This window comes from Panicum virgatum, chromosome 8N (assembly GCF_016808335.1).
Source record: "Panicum virgatum strain AP13 chromosome 8N, P.virgatum_v5, whole genome shotgun sequence".
Taxonomy (NCBI): Eukaryota; Viridiplantae; Streptophyta; class Magnoliopsida; order Poales; family Poaceae; genus Panicum; species Panicum virgatum.
The window spans coordinates 43696000-43712852 of NC_053152.1; the positions used below are offsets into that span (position 1 = coordinate 43696000).

A 16853-nucleotide genomic window follows, 5' to 3' on the forward strand; every position below is an offset into this window, starting at 1 on the left:
AATTCCAAAAGCTCGTTGAAACCCTCACTTTCAAAAACTATCTCTTCTCGTGGAATGAACTCCAAGCCTAGTACAAGGCCTTTCAATTTGGGCAAGTCCTTGAGGATTGTCAGTTCTGCTGCTGCTAATTTGCAGATTGTGATTTGTAGGAAAGACAGGTGTTCTATCATCTTGATCCACTGGGAAACACTAACAAATTTTCCACTTGTTACCTTAAGTTTCTGAAGTTTCTTTGGTGGATCAGACGTTGAACCCAGGAACTCCATGGAACTACCGAGCCCGCAATGTATAGTCAAAGACTCGAGCTGCCTCCATTTCTTCAAGGGATGACAGCCACGCGTCCTGGTAGGCCTCGTCACTGCACTGATGAAAAGAGCATGTTATTGCAAGCACCCTCAGGGAGGCTAGGTCACCAAGAGCTGGCGTGAAGCTCAGAGGATATTTGATTAAACTGAGGGTTGTATCACCACCAACAAGAAGGTGTTGAAGCTTTTGTAGCCCCACAATTTTCTCTGACAGCATTCTTATCTTTGTGCTTCTTAGGTCCAGTTTGATCAAATGGCCTAGCTCAAATGCTTGTGACGGGAGCTTACTTATCTGCGTGTGACTCACGTCCAATGTCCTCAGACTGCAAAGTTCCTTGATTTGCGGCGGGAGCTTGCTGACCTGAGTCTTCCTGACGCTCAGGTACCTCAGTAGATACATTTTGCTGTTGCATATCTGCAATAGGTCCTCATCCTTTAAGTTCTTCCAGTCCTCCAAATCCAGCATCACCAGATAGTTAAACTTGTTCAGAGGTACCTGGTCCACTAGGCCTGATACAGCTAGCGACCGAACATTTTGACCCCAATGATCAATTGTTTGCATCAGCCCTTGGATATCTGCTGGCACAGGAGAGTGGAGGGCTAGCCACCGTGGCATACAAATCTCACTGAAGGGCCTTATGGTTGGTGGTTCTAAGCTGGTGAGCATGTCTCTGGTGAAAACAAAAGCTGCCCTTGATCTTATGGAAGAAATGAACTGTAGCACAAGCTTATTGACCTGCCATCGGCAGGGCTCAGCTTCATCAAGATTGTGTTCCCCGGTTGGTGGTACCAGGGTGAAGATATTCCTATCAACCAGCTCGGAGAAATGGCACTCTGCTTCTCCCTCACTATGGGTGAGCCCTTTGGCGATCCACTTCATGACAAGACAATCCTTCTCGAACATGTATCCACGTGGAAACATGTTCATGTACTGTAACAATGTCATCAACTCAACAGGAAGGTCCCTGCAAATATGGCTTAATGCCCGCCTGACTTGGTCAGGTAGCTGTGGGCCTTCTTCCACGCTATGAAATTCTGCAGTCCGCCCCCTGAGCCCGACGGAATGCGTAGATGTCTTCTGCGCTTCATTTATGTTGGCAGCAAATGCAGTTATTAACAACGGTATACCTTCACAACTCCTCGAGATCAGGTCCATGTCCTCTGGCTCTGATAGCGAACTGTGCTTTGACTCTGATAGCGAACGAATTGTTCTGATGAGCAACACTCTTGAATAAAACTCATCTAAAGGCTTCATCTTGTATACAATCCCATTAGGATCAGAGCAACAACTTCGGGCTACACTTCTGAGGTGGGTTGTAATTACTATTCTACAGCCCAGGTGATTATCCGGAAAGACATGCTTGATTATTCCCCAAACTGAGGCATCCCGTAAATCATCAATCAAAATGAAGTACCTATCCAGGATATTAGGAAAAGGTATGTTAATTACCAGATCGGTGTATTGTGTACTATGTATGGAATAATCAATTATAGCTCAATCAATACCTGATCGGTGTATTATGTACTATGTATGGAATAATCAATTATAGCTCAATCAAATCTAGAGGTGTCAATTGGTGACTCTTAAGTGCACCTTCAACTCTAAAGTAGTACAAAATTTTGAACTAAAGAGGGTTGGACGGGCACCTATGGATCACCCATTAACACCTCTAATCAAATCTTACTCCCTACTGTCACAAATACTGAGCATCAATATATAAAGTAGAATCTTCATAAAACCTAATGTTTTGTCGGGATAACACCAGTGTAGTTTTTAGCCACAAAACTCCAATTTTGTGCACCCACTTCCAGACAAGTGCACACATGCTTTGTGTAGTTTATCCCAATACTACACTTGAGCGCACACTGCTGTGGGTATAGATGGCCAACAGGCCAGCCCGGCACGACGTCGTGCCGTGCCGGTGCTCATTGTGCCACCGCCGTGATGCCGTGCCAGCCGTGCTGTGCCTCCGACGTGCTCGTGCCTGGCCGTCGGGTCGGCCCGAAAGAACGGCGTGCCGCTGTGTCGAGCTCCCGAAGTCGCCGGCGGATCCGCCCAGGGAGAGCAGGAGGTGGGGAGGGAGGCAGGGAGAGCAGGAGGAACAACGTCCGCGGCGGCTCCTTCGCACCGCCCCCGCCTCCGCCACTGCCGCTGGAGATGCCTCCTCCGCTGCCAGCGGTGACGGCGTTGGTGCAGACCGCGCGGCCGCGGAAGGGGAGGACCGGAGGAGGGAGCGGAAGGGGGCTGCCGAGTTCGGTAGGAGGAGGCGGTGGAAGCGGCGGAAGGGGAGGACCGGAGGAGGGAGAGGAAGGGGGCGGCCGGGCGCGGTAGGAGGACTGGAGGAGGCGGTGGAAGCGAAGCGAGGCGAGGCGAAGCGAGGTGGTGGGCTGGGCCGGCGGGGGAAGGGGAGAGCCATTGGACCGGGCCGTGCTCGTGCCGGCCCACGTGCCTAGGGTGCGGCCCAGGCACGGCCTGCTCCCTCGGGCCGTGCCAGCTCGAGCCTGTAGGTCACCGGGCCGGGCTGTGCTTGGGCCGGGCCAAAAAACGGGCCTCGGGCCGGGCTAACAGGCTCGGGCTGCATGGCCATATATAGCTGTGGGTTTGTTTTTCCTATAAAAGATGCAAATTATGCACACTTTTGTGATAAATATGGAATATATGTAGTTCACTAAGTTGCACCTAGCTAGGGTCCTTATAGTTTTGATGGTTTGCAGAGAAAATATACATCGTTGTAGTACATATATGAGCATATTTGGTGGCCAGTGTACATATTTTAATACGATGCACATTTGCAATTTCTTTTTAACATTTTTTGAGTTAGAACTTAAAAAGTGGACGATTCAACTTAGCTGCTTTGGTGCATCCAACTCCAAGCCGTATATTGTAGGACAAAGTAAACTATGATATATAAAATATATAGGCGTCATATATATTTATTAGAGTATATTTGGGATATTTCTATAATCGGTAGGTTATGATTGTATCTGAACTCTTCCATACCGTAGTAGAGGTTTGCCCTCCAAGTCATGTACCCAATATATACTGGCCTAGACCTCAATGCAATACAATCATCCACACATTATACAGATTCTATCCCTCTACATGGTATCACGAGTTAGGGTATCAAATCCTTCCGTTGCCACCAACCGCGCCCCAGCCTCCTGCACGTCGCTGGATGTCTACCACGGCTCCCCCTTGACGGCGTTCTAGCACGCCCCCGAGGAGATCTCCCATGTCAATCTCCGCCGGGGGCAGCACCCTCTTCGAACTCCGTGGTGGATCCCGTTAGTCCGCTGCCCCCATAGCATCTAATAGCAGCAGATCGGGAAGTACCTTATCATCCGCCATGGAAAGTTATCAACGGCGACCCCAACCCATGCTGCCATGGTGGCAAAAGGGTCTTCATGTGGTGCCCGTGTTCTTCCCCGTGCTACTGTAGTAGCAGCAGGGGCTCCTGTGTGGCATCTTCACCCCCATCGCCGATAGGTTGCGTGGCGGCACATCCACAGCAGCCTTTCCCCGCTAGTCACCCCGTTGGGCCGTGGCTCGGCCTTGCCGCCCGTATCCCGTGTCACAGAGGCCCTAGCCACCCGACCTGAGGGATCTACCGCCGCTCCTAGCGGGGAGCTGCTCACCCCGGCGGGATCCGTCGCCGCCGCTCCAGGAGGGATCTAATGTTCCTCTTGGCAAGGATCCGCCCGCCCTAGCACTTCCGGCCTCCCTAGCAGGCTCCGCCCTGCTCCACATCGCCGTTCATCCGGCCCCTTGAGCCCAATGTCTCTTCCTCTTTCCCATGGCTGCTTGACCGTGAGATGAAAAAATAGATAAGAGGATGAGGGGCTTCGCTATGCTCATCCAGAGGTACTACACAAAATGTTGTTGTGTCTATTTTCTTTTGCCCGATCAAAGATCGGGATTGCGTCGCCCATCGCCCGTTGACCTTATGCCTCTACCTTGATGATGGAGTTGACTTCACCAGCACCCTTCCTCATCTTCGACTACCTAGCATAGTGAGGCGTGCGATGCCCTAGGGGATGCCCGTCGTAGCCCTCCTCGCCGCTTCGTCCACACATCGACCTTCACCGACTCGTCGTCACCTCCATCGATCAGGATTCCTGCCTTGTCATCTCCTTGCCGGCGTGCAGTGTGCTATTCCACGCGCCGAACAGTGATGTCGCGCCCCGCCTGTGCCTCCTTCGACATTGCTTGTGACCGCTTTGATCAACCTTGCGCGCGACTCCTAGGATCCTGTGATGGTCATCGTTGAGTACTGCGCGCGTCTTCTCCGAGCATAAGGCTGCCGCTGCTTCGCCTTCTTAAGTTGCATGCTGCTCAGTCCGTTGGTTCCTATCTTCGACTTCTTCTCCAGTCTCACCAAGTGTTCTCAGGAAATATTAGAGTATATTTTGGATATCTCTATAATATATAGGTTAGGATTGTATTTGGACTCTACCATATCGTAGGAGAGGCTTGGCCTCCAAGTCATGTAGCTCAATATATACTGGTCTAGGTCTCAATTAGGGATGGAAATGGTAAGTAAACATGAAAATGGATATCCGAGATATTCTAATCAGTTTCCATGCATATCCGATCCGTTTCCATTCTAGAGGTGAAAACTGGAAGGAAACAGGAAAACGGATATCAGAGATATCCAAATCTATTTCCATGCGTATCCGATCCGTTTCCATCCCTAGTCTCGATGCAATAAAATCATCAACGCATTATACAGAATTCTATCCTTCTACAATATTATGTCTAGATGCATTGCAGAATCTATGTATCTAGAAAAGCCAAAACGACAAATAATTTGGGACGGAAGGAGTAGGACAAAGTAAACTATGATATAGAAAATATGTAGGCATCGTATATATTCAAAACAATTTTTGTTAATTTAGATACTGGATTATTACCGCGTCTGTTGCAAGTTCTCCCTGATCCGGGACATCAGAAGTTTTGTATCTGTAATATTTGTTCCTAGAATTGTTCGGCCTGTGATCTTCTGGTTGATGTAGCAGAGGAACCACTTGATTTTGGACAGGGACACCGCCGCTGCAGAAATGTGGTACATGTGCCAGCGATACTGACGTTGAGTTTGGTGCTGGAACAGATGTTGGACCTTCATGGCAAGAGCAGTCTTGCCGATCCCACCCGGCCCAAAAATCGATAAGATTCTCAGGCCACTGTCGGTGTTGGTGGGTAGGAGACACCTGAGCAGCTTGGTAATCTGTTCATCGATGCCAAGAAGAGGTGTCGCTGTCGCCGCCCTGTCCTCGTGGAGTAGTTCCCCTGCTCCGTGGGACTGTGAAGTCCAGGAATGCACGGCATACCGGCAGGGATCGTTGAGGGTGTGGTAGAGTTCTTCCGCCATGCGTCTGATTTCCTCCTTCCAAAACCTTGGCCTGGTGGCACAACAGTTGTGCGCAGCTCTCTGCAGAGGGTCAACGGTGCGCTCATACTGATCGAGGAGCTCCCTGATACCAGCAGCCTTCTCCTTCAAGTCTTGCAGCCACTTGAGCATGTGAGGGTGGCAGCCATGCTCCAGCTGCCGGTACCTTGTCAATGGCAGGCCGAACTGGTCGAGCTCCTTCTTGATGAAGGCCAGCCAGCGCCGGTCCCCGTCGCCGGTGACACGCCGGCCAGGCCCACCGGCAGCGAGCAACTCGCTTATCCTTGGTGGGAGGGAATGCATCGACTTGAATGCTTCCCGAAACAAGGTCCGCGCCGTCATTTCCACTTGGAGCCGGAGCTGGAGCTGGTGTTGGAGCTCTTCACTTGCATCCTGGGGAGGAGCTGCAAGCCGCATCGGTGCCACGATATCGATATCGGTATCGTCGTCGGAATCGGCATGAGGATAAGCCGCAGGCTTCATCTCGATCTGACGCCAAGTCCCTCCCTTCTGGCGTCGGCTGAGTATGTGGTTCTTCACAATGCTAGCAGATGGTGATTGGTGAGGAAGTGGGTGGGCTATGATGGGCAACTAGCTAGAATGGATCGATCGAGCAATGGATATGTATCTATCAACCGACCAGTAATCAGGCCTTGCATTGAGCCATTTTTTAGATAACGTAATTAAGGAAGAGACCAAGCAGCATATGCAAAGTGCAAGGCAAAGAAAAACGCTTTATTTGTCTGCCTTCATTCCCCTCCATGTAACGATTAATGACGTGCGCTTTAGCTTTTACAAAGAACATAATCAAAGTGCAAAAGCAGCTTGTGGCTAGCTCTGCCGGCCAAGTAAGGCTTCGTCCATTTAATTTCCTCCTCTAATCGATGACCGAGGAGCTTTATTCCCATCCTTGCTTGCTTTTTCCACGACTCACGAGTTAATTTTCCATCGATACTAACAGAATGTTGTGATATAGGGCGGTTCAAACTTGTATGCTACTACACTTGCATTATTGACGACTTGTTAAGCTATATATATATATAGATAGATAGATAGATAACGTACTTCTCTATTTCAAGAGGAAGTGTTAGATTTGTTTTCTGAATAAATGTAGAACCCATGGCTAACTAGGATTCTTTATTTTGCTCTTCCTCAATTGTTCATAATTTAACATAATTCACACGGATATTGTTGACACTCAATGTTGGCATGTGTAATAACTAAGCAAGGCATAATAAAAGTGCAAAAGCAGCTTGTGGCTCTGCCCGCCAAGTAAGGCATCCTCCAATCGATGATGTCATGGAAAACTTTATTCTGATTCCTTGCTTCCCGGACCAAGCCAGTGTTTCACCTTTATTATTTGCTATTACTAGCGGAATGCCCATGCATTGCTATAGGTGAAACCATAAATACATTGATTAGCATACTACAATATTAAAAGTGATTTTATAGAACTATGTTATATTAAGCAAAAGGGTATGTAGTCTAGTGGTTACAAGAGTCTTAGTATCACATCAGGTCCTGAATTTGACTCCTCATAGGAGTGGATATTCTAGTACGTGTAGTCAAAGGGGTGAGTGCGTGTGCTTTGTGAGTGGCCGAGTTGCATTATGTAATCCCAACAAAAATAAAACTATGTTATATTATACAGTGTATATAAATCTGATAATAGTATTTTTAATAATAAAAAGAATAATAATCTAGTACATGTTAGTCGAGGACGTCGGTCTTTCCGGATTTCACTCACCAAGCACTAATTCTATATAGTTTCGGACCCTAGTTTTTATATGGTTTGGTTTTGGATTTTGATCTTCTTTTATTCATGGACCCGCCACTATCATAGGCCCACCATAGGAGATGAAAGTTAATGACAGATTGAGAAAACGGTCCTCTCTTTACAAATAGGTAAAGATAAAGATATATGTTGCACGCACTTTGCTTTTGCTTTTCCTTCCAGCTTTATTGTTTTAATAAAATAATCCACCCAACTTTTCATTTCCAGCATCTAGAAGCAGTCATGCATGGCCCTACAAACTGATGTTTTGATGTAAGCCATGTCTTTTAGAATGACATGATGCAGTATCAAAGGTTATTATTTTAGCTTTTCTAGATACATGAATTTGTTATGCATCCAGATATATGATCTATAATTTTTTTAGGGTCAACGGAAGGGGAGAGAATCCCCCACCTGATTAATTTCATTGTGAGTAAAATGCACCCTGGGTACCTAAACTATTATGTGGGTATCAGATAGGTACTTCAACTCGGAAACGTAACAGACATGTACTCAAACTATTCTATTGGTACTAGATAGGTAACTCAGAAACATAACAGCCAGGTACTTAAACTATTTTGTGGGTACCAGATAGGTACTCCAACTCAGAAACGTAACAATTAAGTACTCAGTTTATTTATGTTGATCACCCGTCAGCTAGCATGCTCCTGCATGATGTCCGTTTAATGTCGAGCGCAAAAGAAATGAAATTATGCATGCGGCAGTAGCAACGGTGGTGGCATTTAATTCCTCATCGATAAATAATAATGGTAATAACAAAGCAATTCCTCATCCTGAGATTATTGTGCAAGGGATTGTCTGGAATTATTTATGGACGAATTTATAATATTAATAATAAAGATTTCCTCATCTAGAAGCAGGTGGAGTTAGTAATTGTTTTTATCTCATATAGGGTTTGTTTTTCATTCGTGTGCTTCACCAGATTAATAGTTTAGAAAAAAAAACTGCACAATTTACTTGCCTAAATATTCTTGCATCACGGCTGAATATTATGAATTTATAATAACACTAGCCTGACATGGTTCCTGCAATGCTGTTGTAAAAAGCGCCAGTGCCTTTTATTATTTTCGACCAGCATGCATGAATCAATAGGAATTAGATGCCACCACCGTTTACTATTGCCGCATGCATGATTTCATTTCGTATGTGCTCGACATTAAACACACTCGCTGCATGCTAGATGACTAAACTGAATGAGTACTTAACTGTTACGTTTCTGGGTTGGAGCACCTATCTGGTACCTACAAAATAGTTTGAGTATCTATCTGTTACGTTTATGAGTTGGAGTACCTATCTGGTACACACGTAATAGTTTAGGTACCCAGAGTGCATTTTACTCTAGATAAAATGTTCTTATTATATAATAGTGAGACAGCAATAGTAACTTGATGCCAGCAGGCATCACAGAAAACAGCAAGCATGTAGTAACTTGATGTGCGGAGGTGGGCACCTCCCCGCGCACCGGGCGCGACGCTTTCGCTGCACATCGGTAGTCACATTACCGGCCAAGTGTTCAATGCCGTGCTCAAGCCGCACCCCGCTGTTTGAATCCTTGGTGATTCGCATGAGCAGCAAAGCGCAGCATCATGAGTTGTAGCCATGGTACCGCCCGACTGCCTCTCCAGAAGTCATTGACGCGCCGGCTGCACACGGCAGCCGCACAGCTGCGTCGGCCACCCCCTCCGGCTAGGCAGCACAAGGGGCCATTACCGACCTCAGCCACCGGCACTGGCACCTGCCAGCGTTTGCGGCTCCACCTCCGCGTCCATCGCCCCGCTCATCCGCGACGTCAACCAGGCCGTCGGAGTCGCCTGCTCCCGGCCGTGCGGTCCTCCTGCGTCGCCGACGACGCCAAGCTCCTGCCACGAGGCCGACCCCGGCGGCGGCCGGCTGCAAGTGAACGCAGAAAGTGGCCTGACACCGCCAGCCGCGCCACCATGGCGCCGCTAGCACGCCCATGCGCAGGTCGCCGCCAGCAACGCCTCCATGGTGCCGCCGATGAGGCCACGCAGCGGTCACCCCTGGCCGTAGCACCACGCCGCCGCCGGTCCTTCCGCGGAGCCCCCTGTAGAGGCCGCATCATAGCACAGGGCTCACCGCGACGGCCTCATGACCTCCGCCCAGCAGCATGCGCCGGACCGCCACTCCCGCTCCACCTCGCCACCGCCGCGCCGCAACGCCACTGCCGCGACACCTCAGTCGCGAGAGGCGGCGGATCCAGACTTGCCGCTGCCGGATCCGGCCACACCGGCCGCCAGCAACGCTCGCCCGCCGTCGAGCCAGCCGCCGTAGCTCTCGCCGCTCACCGAGCGACCCTACCGCGTGCAAGCTCCGCCGCGCCTAGCAGCGGCGCCGCCATGACCGCCACACCCCATCTCCGGCGCAGATCCGGGTGTGAGCGGCCAAGAACTATCGACTCGGCCTCGCCGCCGCCTTCCTAGCAATCCGCGAGGGCTTCCGGCAGCTCGCTCGGGCGGCGGCGCGGCCGCAGGGGCATGGGGCGACGGCAGCGGGGCCTAGGGTTTGACCGCTGCCCGAGTCGCTCACGCGGGGAGCGACGCGGGGGCCTTTTCGATTTCGGAGTTTTGCCGTCCAGCCAATGGTCACGATCTATAATTTGAAACGGTAGGAGCACCACATAAATGCTCTAGGAGCACATCGATCACAAACATTTGAATTTTTTTCTTTTTGCAAACAATGTTTTTTAAATTGTTGTAGGGACGATGGTGGAGGCAAACTTAGGCAACCGCTACGTCGTCGGCAAGCCATTTATGGAGCTTGCCGGGAGAGCTCTGGCAAGAGTTCACTGAATCGCCACGCTCTTGGTTATACTGATCCGAAGGCAGGGTCAGCCTACGGCCAGCTGAAAACATGAAGCTCACCGTCGGCGCCTCCGAGAGCGCCATGAGCTCGCTCCTGGGCAAGATCGGCAGCCTCCTTGCCAAGGAGTACACGCTCATCAGCGGCGTCCGCAGCGAGATCCAGTACATGAACGACGAGCTCGCCAGCATGCACGCCTTCCTCCGCAAGATCGGGCGCGCCGCCTCCGCCGGAGCCACCCACGACGAGCAGACCAAGGACTGGATCGAGCAGGTTCGGGACGTCGCCTACGACATCGAGGACTGCGTCGCCGACTTAGCCCACCGCCTCGGCCGCCAGCCCCGCGGCGAGGGCCTCCTCGTCGGCCTCCGCCGCGCGTGGTACGCCATGACCACGCTCTGGGCGCGCCGCGACATCGCCGCCAAGATCGTCGACCTCAAGAACCGCGCGCAGGATGTCGGCGAGCGCCGCACGAGGTACGGCGTGCAGGACCCCAGCAGGCAGCACAACTCCGGGCGCAGGCAGAGCGGCCGAACGCCGCACCGGCCGTACACGGCCGACCACCTGCAATCACCCAACCCGTGGCTCGTCGGCATGACGAAGCCGGTGGGGCAGGAGCAGGCCGTCGCCAACCACGGGGAATGGCTCGCGGAGGCGCGGGCTGACCAGAGGGTTCTCGCCATCGTCGGGTTCGGCGGGCTCGGCAAGACGACAATGGCGTTAGAGCTGCAGCGGAGGTTTGGGGAGAAGTTCCAGTCCCGGGCGACCGTGCAGGCATCGCAGAAGCTGAATCTTGAATCGCTGCTGAGAGATATTCTCAAGCAGGTCATGCCGCAGCAAGAGGCCGAGCGGAAAGGTGACGCCCGCGGCGGCGGCGCCGCCACCGCAGAGAGCCGTACTGATGGGATGCAGAGGTGGACCGTGAAGCAGCTTAAGGAGAAGCTCAAAACACAACTCGAGCAAAAGAGGTGAGCGATCATATGTATTCATGTATAGTTTTCAGGATCCTTACATGTTCACAACATGTTCACAGCTGTACTGTGATCACTGATTAGGCGTGGAACAGTTTAAAATGAAGTAGAATCAACCATCTTATATCTTACTATTACTAATTGGAAACTCTTTTGAAGTCTTCATGTGAAACCATCTAGATCCTAGCTGGATACTTACAAAAATAAAGAAATTCTATAAAATTTCACAAAAATCAGAAACATCATCAATCCAATAACTCTAATTATAATAGTCATAGAATATGTTATCTTTCCTAATAAATTATCCCACCTCTACCATTATAAAAAATATAAAATAACCCTCTAATCTTCGTATAAATTACCCATCTATGTCATTAAAATATAATACAAATAACTTCCTAAATTTGCATATGAATTAGCAATTATATCATTATTAAAGTTAAACTAGCACCTAAACCTATACCTATTACTGAAGTGAGTAAGATTTCCACCTTAAATTTGGTTTGATCCATCTTGTGTTATTGATAGGTAGGTCTTGGTCCATCCTGTATACGAGTTCGACTAGTCTTTCGCCAATTAAAATTCTAATTGAAACCCAGACAAATCAATCGAAATCATAATCAGAACATAGACAAATCAATCGGAATCCTAATCGGATCGCGGACGATCAATACCTCACATGATCACAACACAGCTTGTTCACGGAGTAAAGGAACACAAAGTTGGTCATGTTATGTAGATCTATTATATTATCTGTAGCAGTGCATGGACACTATGCTAGTCTGAATCTAAATTATATATATATCAAACAAATGATAAATATATATATCAAACATACATGGAGGGGGTGGTGTAAAGTTAAATATATAGCAACTAGATAATGAATGAATGAATAAATATGTATTATAGAGTATGTTTTAGAATATTTAATATATAAAAGAGGGCGTGAGATATGAAAGGAATCGGGCGCTCGTAGCCTAAGCGGGGGAGCGGGTGAATTAGGCAACTTAAAAAACTTTAACCTAAGACTGCAACTAGTTTGCACAAAACTTAAACTAAACATACTATCTAGATGTGCAACTAAGGTTCATCTAGTGTGAAACCCTCATTCCAAAGAGTTATGCAACCTATAGCCAATTCTAACTTGATCTACACTGAGAAAGTAAAGACACACAAGTTGCAGGTATGAAATACGGAAGCGTAAAGAGAGGATGACCACAAAGATTTATCCCGTGGTGTCGGTAGGCACTAAGCCACCTCTAGTCCATGTTGTTGAAGCACTCTATCGAGAGTAATGCTTCTCGATCATCAAGTCTCTTTGGAACTCTTTTTGACTCGCCACGAAGGCTTGCCAAGTCACCACGGTTATCTTGACCTCGGTTTCTACTAAGAAACTTCTTCACGAAAAATGGGGGTCTCCACGTCCCCCATAAAAAGATGTTGACGCCGCTCTACACCAAGATGGAGGGTCGAAGACGTGCCGACGAGCCACTAAGACACTAAGGATGGCCGGCGCACTAAGATACAAGTTTGAGCATCTCTCAAGCACAGCACACAAGGCACACAACTTTGCTCTCACACTCAAACTTTAGCTATCCTACTCACAAAGCATGTGTTAAACCTAAAGATTTTATCAAGTAGCTCTTTGGTTGGCTTGGAGGTTTTCTTCAATCTGTATGTGGTCTCTCTGAATTCCAGCAACATCAAATGACCCATATATATATAACCCTCCAACTTAAACTAGCAGTTTATAGCCGTTGTCCATTTTCTACGTAGGGCATCAGAAGGTCCGACGGGGTGCATCAGGATAACTAGTCACACTGCGCCTGAATAGTAGTTGTTGGGCAGCTGACACAGTCACAGACTTGCGTCATTGCTCCGATGCCTTACTCCGATGGGGTGTCAGATAAACCGGTGCTGAAGCTCTTTCACCTCGGCTCCCTGCAATGCTGAAGTTATTGCTTCGATGCTTTGCTCAGATGCGTCGTCGGTTGAACCGGTACTGAAGGCTTCTTCTCCTGTGCCCTGACAAGCTCTCTGAGTGATACTCTAGTGAATGCTCCGATGGGGCCGTCAGATAAACCGATGGTTCTATGGTTTTACACTTAAGTTCCAATTATACAGTAAATTAGCCCGGTACTAGTGAGTCGGTTATTCCGATGCATGGTCATCAGAAGAACCGACGACCACTGGTTATTACGGTGCAACTGATATTCTCAACGGTTATTCTCAATGGCCACCGGTTATTCCGGTGCAACTCATATTGTCAACGGTTATTCCGGTGCAACTGATATTCTTTGCTTTCTCACTACGGCTTGGACATATTGACAGTGAATTGGACATCTCAACAGTGAATTGGACATTTTGTATATGGTTTGGACTTCATCCATGGAACCTAGAAATCCTATGAATATAATCTCACAAACTTGTTAGTCCCATTGATTCCGTTGTCATTTGATCACCAAAGTCACTCGAAATGGTCTAAATAGGGCCATGTTCGTTACAAGATAGATAGTTATAATTATTAGCTATAAATTTTATTTTTATATTAATTTTAATTAGCCCGTGTGGGAGCACAGTTGATAGGCTAGTTCATCAAAATGGGCACGAGTTGGGTTATATCTAACTAATAAGTGCCACAATAGATGTTGACTTATTAGTAAACTTTTTATGAGTTGGCCGATTATCTTGAGTGCTACTGTTAGATTAACCACATGGAAATAATAATTGATATTTCTCATGAAAACTGTTTATATATAACCCTATTCTTAATAATATATGCTGACATATATTTCAAATAAATAACAGCATAAAGATTTGTATTGGAGATTACATCATCAACATCCAATTGAAGCAAACGAGACACAAAGAATAGATGCAGTGATAAAATAATAATGTGTCCGACCTTGTACTCTGGATAGCGACACTGTTACCAATAACAAGTACAGTAATAATGTCATTAGCAAGTGACGCACTAATTTTATTTGCCCATGTTGTCCTAACAGGTACTTTCTCCTAGTGGATGATGTATGGTCTGTGTCTTCATGGATAAATATATGGGAATCTTTGCCTAAAAATCAAAATGGTAGTAGCATAGTGGTGACTACAAGGTTCAAGTCTGTGGCCAACACCTGCAGCCATCAACAAGGTCGTATCCATATGCTTAAGCCACTCTCTTATGAGGAGTCCAAAAAGCTGTTCTTTGAGATTATTCAAGATCAAGATCCGGGGGAGACCAAAAACACAACTGCTAAATCAAAAATCAACAAAGATGAGCCCCAAGATACTTTGGGGGATGATTCCAAAAGAACCAATGAGTCAAATGATACCCAAGAGGATTATAGAAACACTAAGAAACAGTCCAAAAACAGCAGGGAGGAGTTGTCAAGCAACATCAATGGAGAAGAGTCCAAAAGCACTGAGGATTCAGATGAATTTGTGAAACTCAAGGAGGATATTATAAGGAACTGTGGAGGTCTTCCATTGGCTATAGTTGTAGTAGCAGGGCTCCTAGCCCGAAGAGACCTAAACAATGTGAGCCATTGGAAAACAGTGAAAGAATCTCTAACCTCAGAATTGGACAAGAACCTAAACCCTGAGGGAGTGACACAAATTCTTAATCTATGCTACAACGACTTGCCAGCTGATCAGAAAAATTGTTTGTTGTACTTGAGCATATTCCCAAAGGGTTGCAGCATAAACAGGAGGCGTTTGACAAGGCGATGGATAGCTGAAGGTTTCATTGTTGAGAAGGATGGGAAAACTGTTGAGGAAGTTGCTGAGGACACCTTTAATGAGCTCATCAGCAGGAATATAGCTCGGCCAGTGGACCATAGCAGGAACGGAAATGTGAAGGCTTGTCAAGTTCATGATATGATCCTTGAATATATTCTGTTTAAGTCAAGTGAATGGAATTTCATCACTGTAGTTGGAGGCCACTGGCTCACACCAACACCAAGCAACAAAGTTCGCCGCCTGTCACTGCATAGCAGCAATCCAGAGGATGCAAGAGGTAAAATAGAAACCATGAACTTGTCGCATGTCCGGTCATTAACAGTGTTTGAGAATTTACACCAGCTGCCTTCTTACTCATTGAAGTCTGGAATACTGCAGGTGCTGGATCTGGAAGGTTGCAAGAGCTTAAATACTAGTCAGCTGGACAAATTGTGTAAGATGTTTCATTTGAAATATCTGAGCCTACGCAGGGCATACATCAAGAAGCTCCCAGCAGAAATAGGAAAACTTCAATATTTGGAGACACTGGATATTAGGGAGGCAGACGTGGTGGAGTTGCCTTTATCTGTTGGGAGGCTCCAAAAAATGGTCCATCTGCTTGGTGGCAATAAATCCACCCGTCGTGCCTTGAAATTCACTGAAGTAATTGCAAAGATGACAGCATTACAGACACTGTCAGGGATTGAAATAAGTAAAAGCTCAACTCCAGACCTTGGAAGCATGCATAACCTCACCAAACTGAAGAAGTTAAGTATCCTCAATATTGAAGACCTTCATGACAACAACCAGAAGTATGATGATTTACTCTCTGCCATTGAGTACCTTTGTGGCTTCTCACTAAAGTCTCTCGCAATTGATGATGGTTTCACTGGCTTTCTTGATTCAATTGAGGATCTATCCACTCCTCCAAAATACATCCACTCACTTGAGCTTTCTGGCAAACTGACTCGTGTACCAGGATGGATCAAGGAGCTGGAAACTCTTGAGAAGTTAACTTTGTCATTGACTTCACTGGGGACAGATATGTTGCTAGTTCTTTCCCAGCTTCCTTTGTTGTTTTCTCTCACATTTTCAGTAAATGCAAAAGGACAGGATCGCAATGTCGTGGAGATTCTTCATAAGAACACAATGGATTTAGGAGGCAAGATCTTTGTTCCGGCTGGTGGATTTAGGAGTCTTAAACTACTCAGGTTCTCATCACCGGTGATGCCACTGCTGAGCTTCCTAGAAAGGGCAGTGCCGGAGCTTCAAAGAGTAGAGCTACAGTTCAGGCTACTGGAAGGTGCTTATGGTCTGGAGAACCTTAAAAGTCTTCAACAAGTGCATCTTAGAGTCAGTCAGCAGGCTTCCGAAGCTACCAAGGTGAAGGTGTCTGATATCAGGACTTCAGTAAGTAAGCATCCAAATAACCCCACAGTGGTAGCTGATGAGTACTATGAATGATCAACGCTGAAAGATTGTTATATTTTTCATTTCATCCTGTAAGCAGCAGTGTTTCCAAGAAGCTGTGTTGTGTGAACATGTTTTTCTTTGAAAGACCTTTGTGTGAACATGTTATTTTTGAGTTTGCATAATAGCCCCATTAGTGGGCTGACTGTATTGTTGGCAAAACCTAAACCAAGTTCTGATAAGTGTCCCAGTTGCTGTATGATGCGTGGAGATGGCGTGACAGAGTGTGGATCTTTTAATCTTAATTTTCCATTTCTCTGGAGCTCCATCTACTTCTTTCCGACGTTTTATAAAAATTTTGTTCCAGAATGGATTTCTAGCAACGGGCTGGGGCATCACCCGCCCCTGGAAATGGATTTGTAGGGGCAGGTGAGGGGGTGATCTGCCCCTA

General features: G+C 47.3%; 2 protein-coding genes across 4 annotated transcripts; one reads left to right on the forward strand and one right to left on the reverse strand.

The window, feature by feature from the left end:
* Positions 1 to 270: 270 nt before the first annotated feature.
* Positions 271 to 1461, reverse strand: LOC120685108 (disease resistance protein Pik-2-like). Its single transcript, XM_039966945.1, has one exon. The coding sequence runs from the start codon at positions 1459 to 1461 to the stop codon at positions 271 to 273; it is 1191 nt and encodes a 396-aa protein (XP_039822879.1).
* Positions 1462 to 10218: 8757 nt separating this feature from the next.
* On the forward strand, positions 10219 to 16661 carry LOC120686177 (disease resistance protein Pik-2-like). Of its 3 annotated transcripts, none has more exons than XM_039968351.1 (3): positions 10219 to 11275; positions 14284 to 15290; positions 15392 to 15573. In XM_039968351.1, exons 1-3 carry the CDS (start codon positions 10359 to 10361, stop codon positions 15427 to 15429), a joined length of 1962 nt encoding a protein of 653 aa, XP_039824285.1. In that variant the 5' UTR covers positions 10219 to 10358; the 3' UTR covers positions 15430 to 15573. The 3 variants fall into 3 exon arrangements, with proteins under 3 accessions (XP_039824285.1, XP_039824284.1, XP_039824283.1); XM_039968350.1 differs by adding an exon at positions 15972 to 16148 and having other exon boundaries at positions 10221 to 11275; positions 14284 to 15804; XM_039968349.1 differs by having other exon boundaries at positions 10224 to 11275; positions 14284 to 16661.
* The last annotated feature ends 192 nt before the right edge of the window (positions 16662 to 16853 follow it).

Coding starts and splice junctions, on each gene's coding strand:
- LOC120685108 (XM_039966945.1), bottom strand. CDS start 1,461: ATGGACCTGATCTCGAGGAGTTGTGAAGGTATACCGTTGTTAATAACT.
- LOC120686177 (XM_039968349.1), top strand. CDS start 10,359: ATGAAGCTCACCGTCGGCGCCTCCGAGAGCGCCATGAGCTCGCTCCTG. Junction 11,276..14,283: donor ACACAACTCGAGCAAAAGAG/GTGAGCGATCAT, acceptor TTGTCCTAACAG/GTACTTTCTCCTAGTGGATG.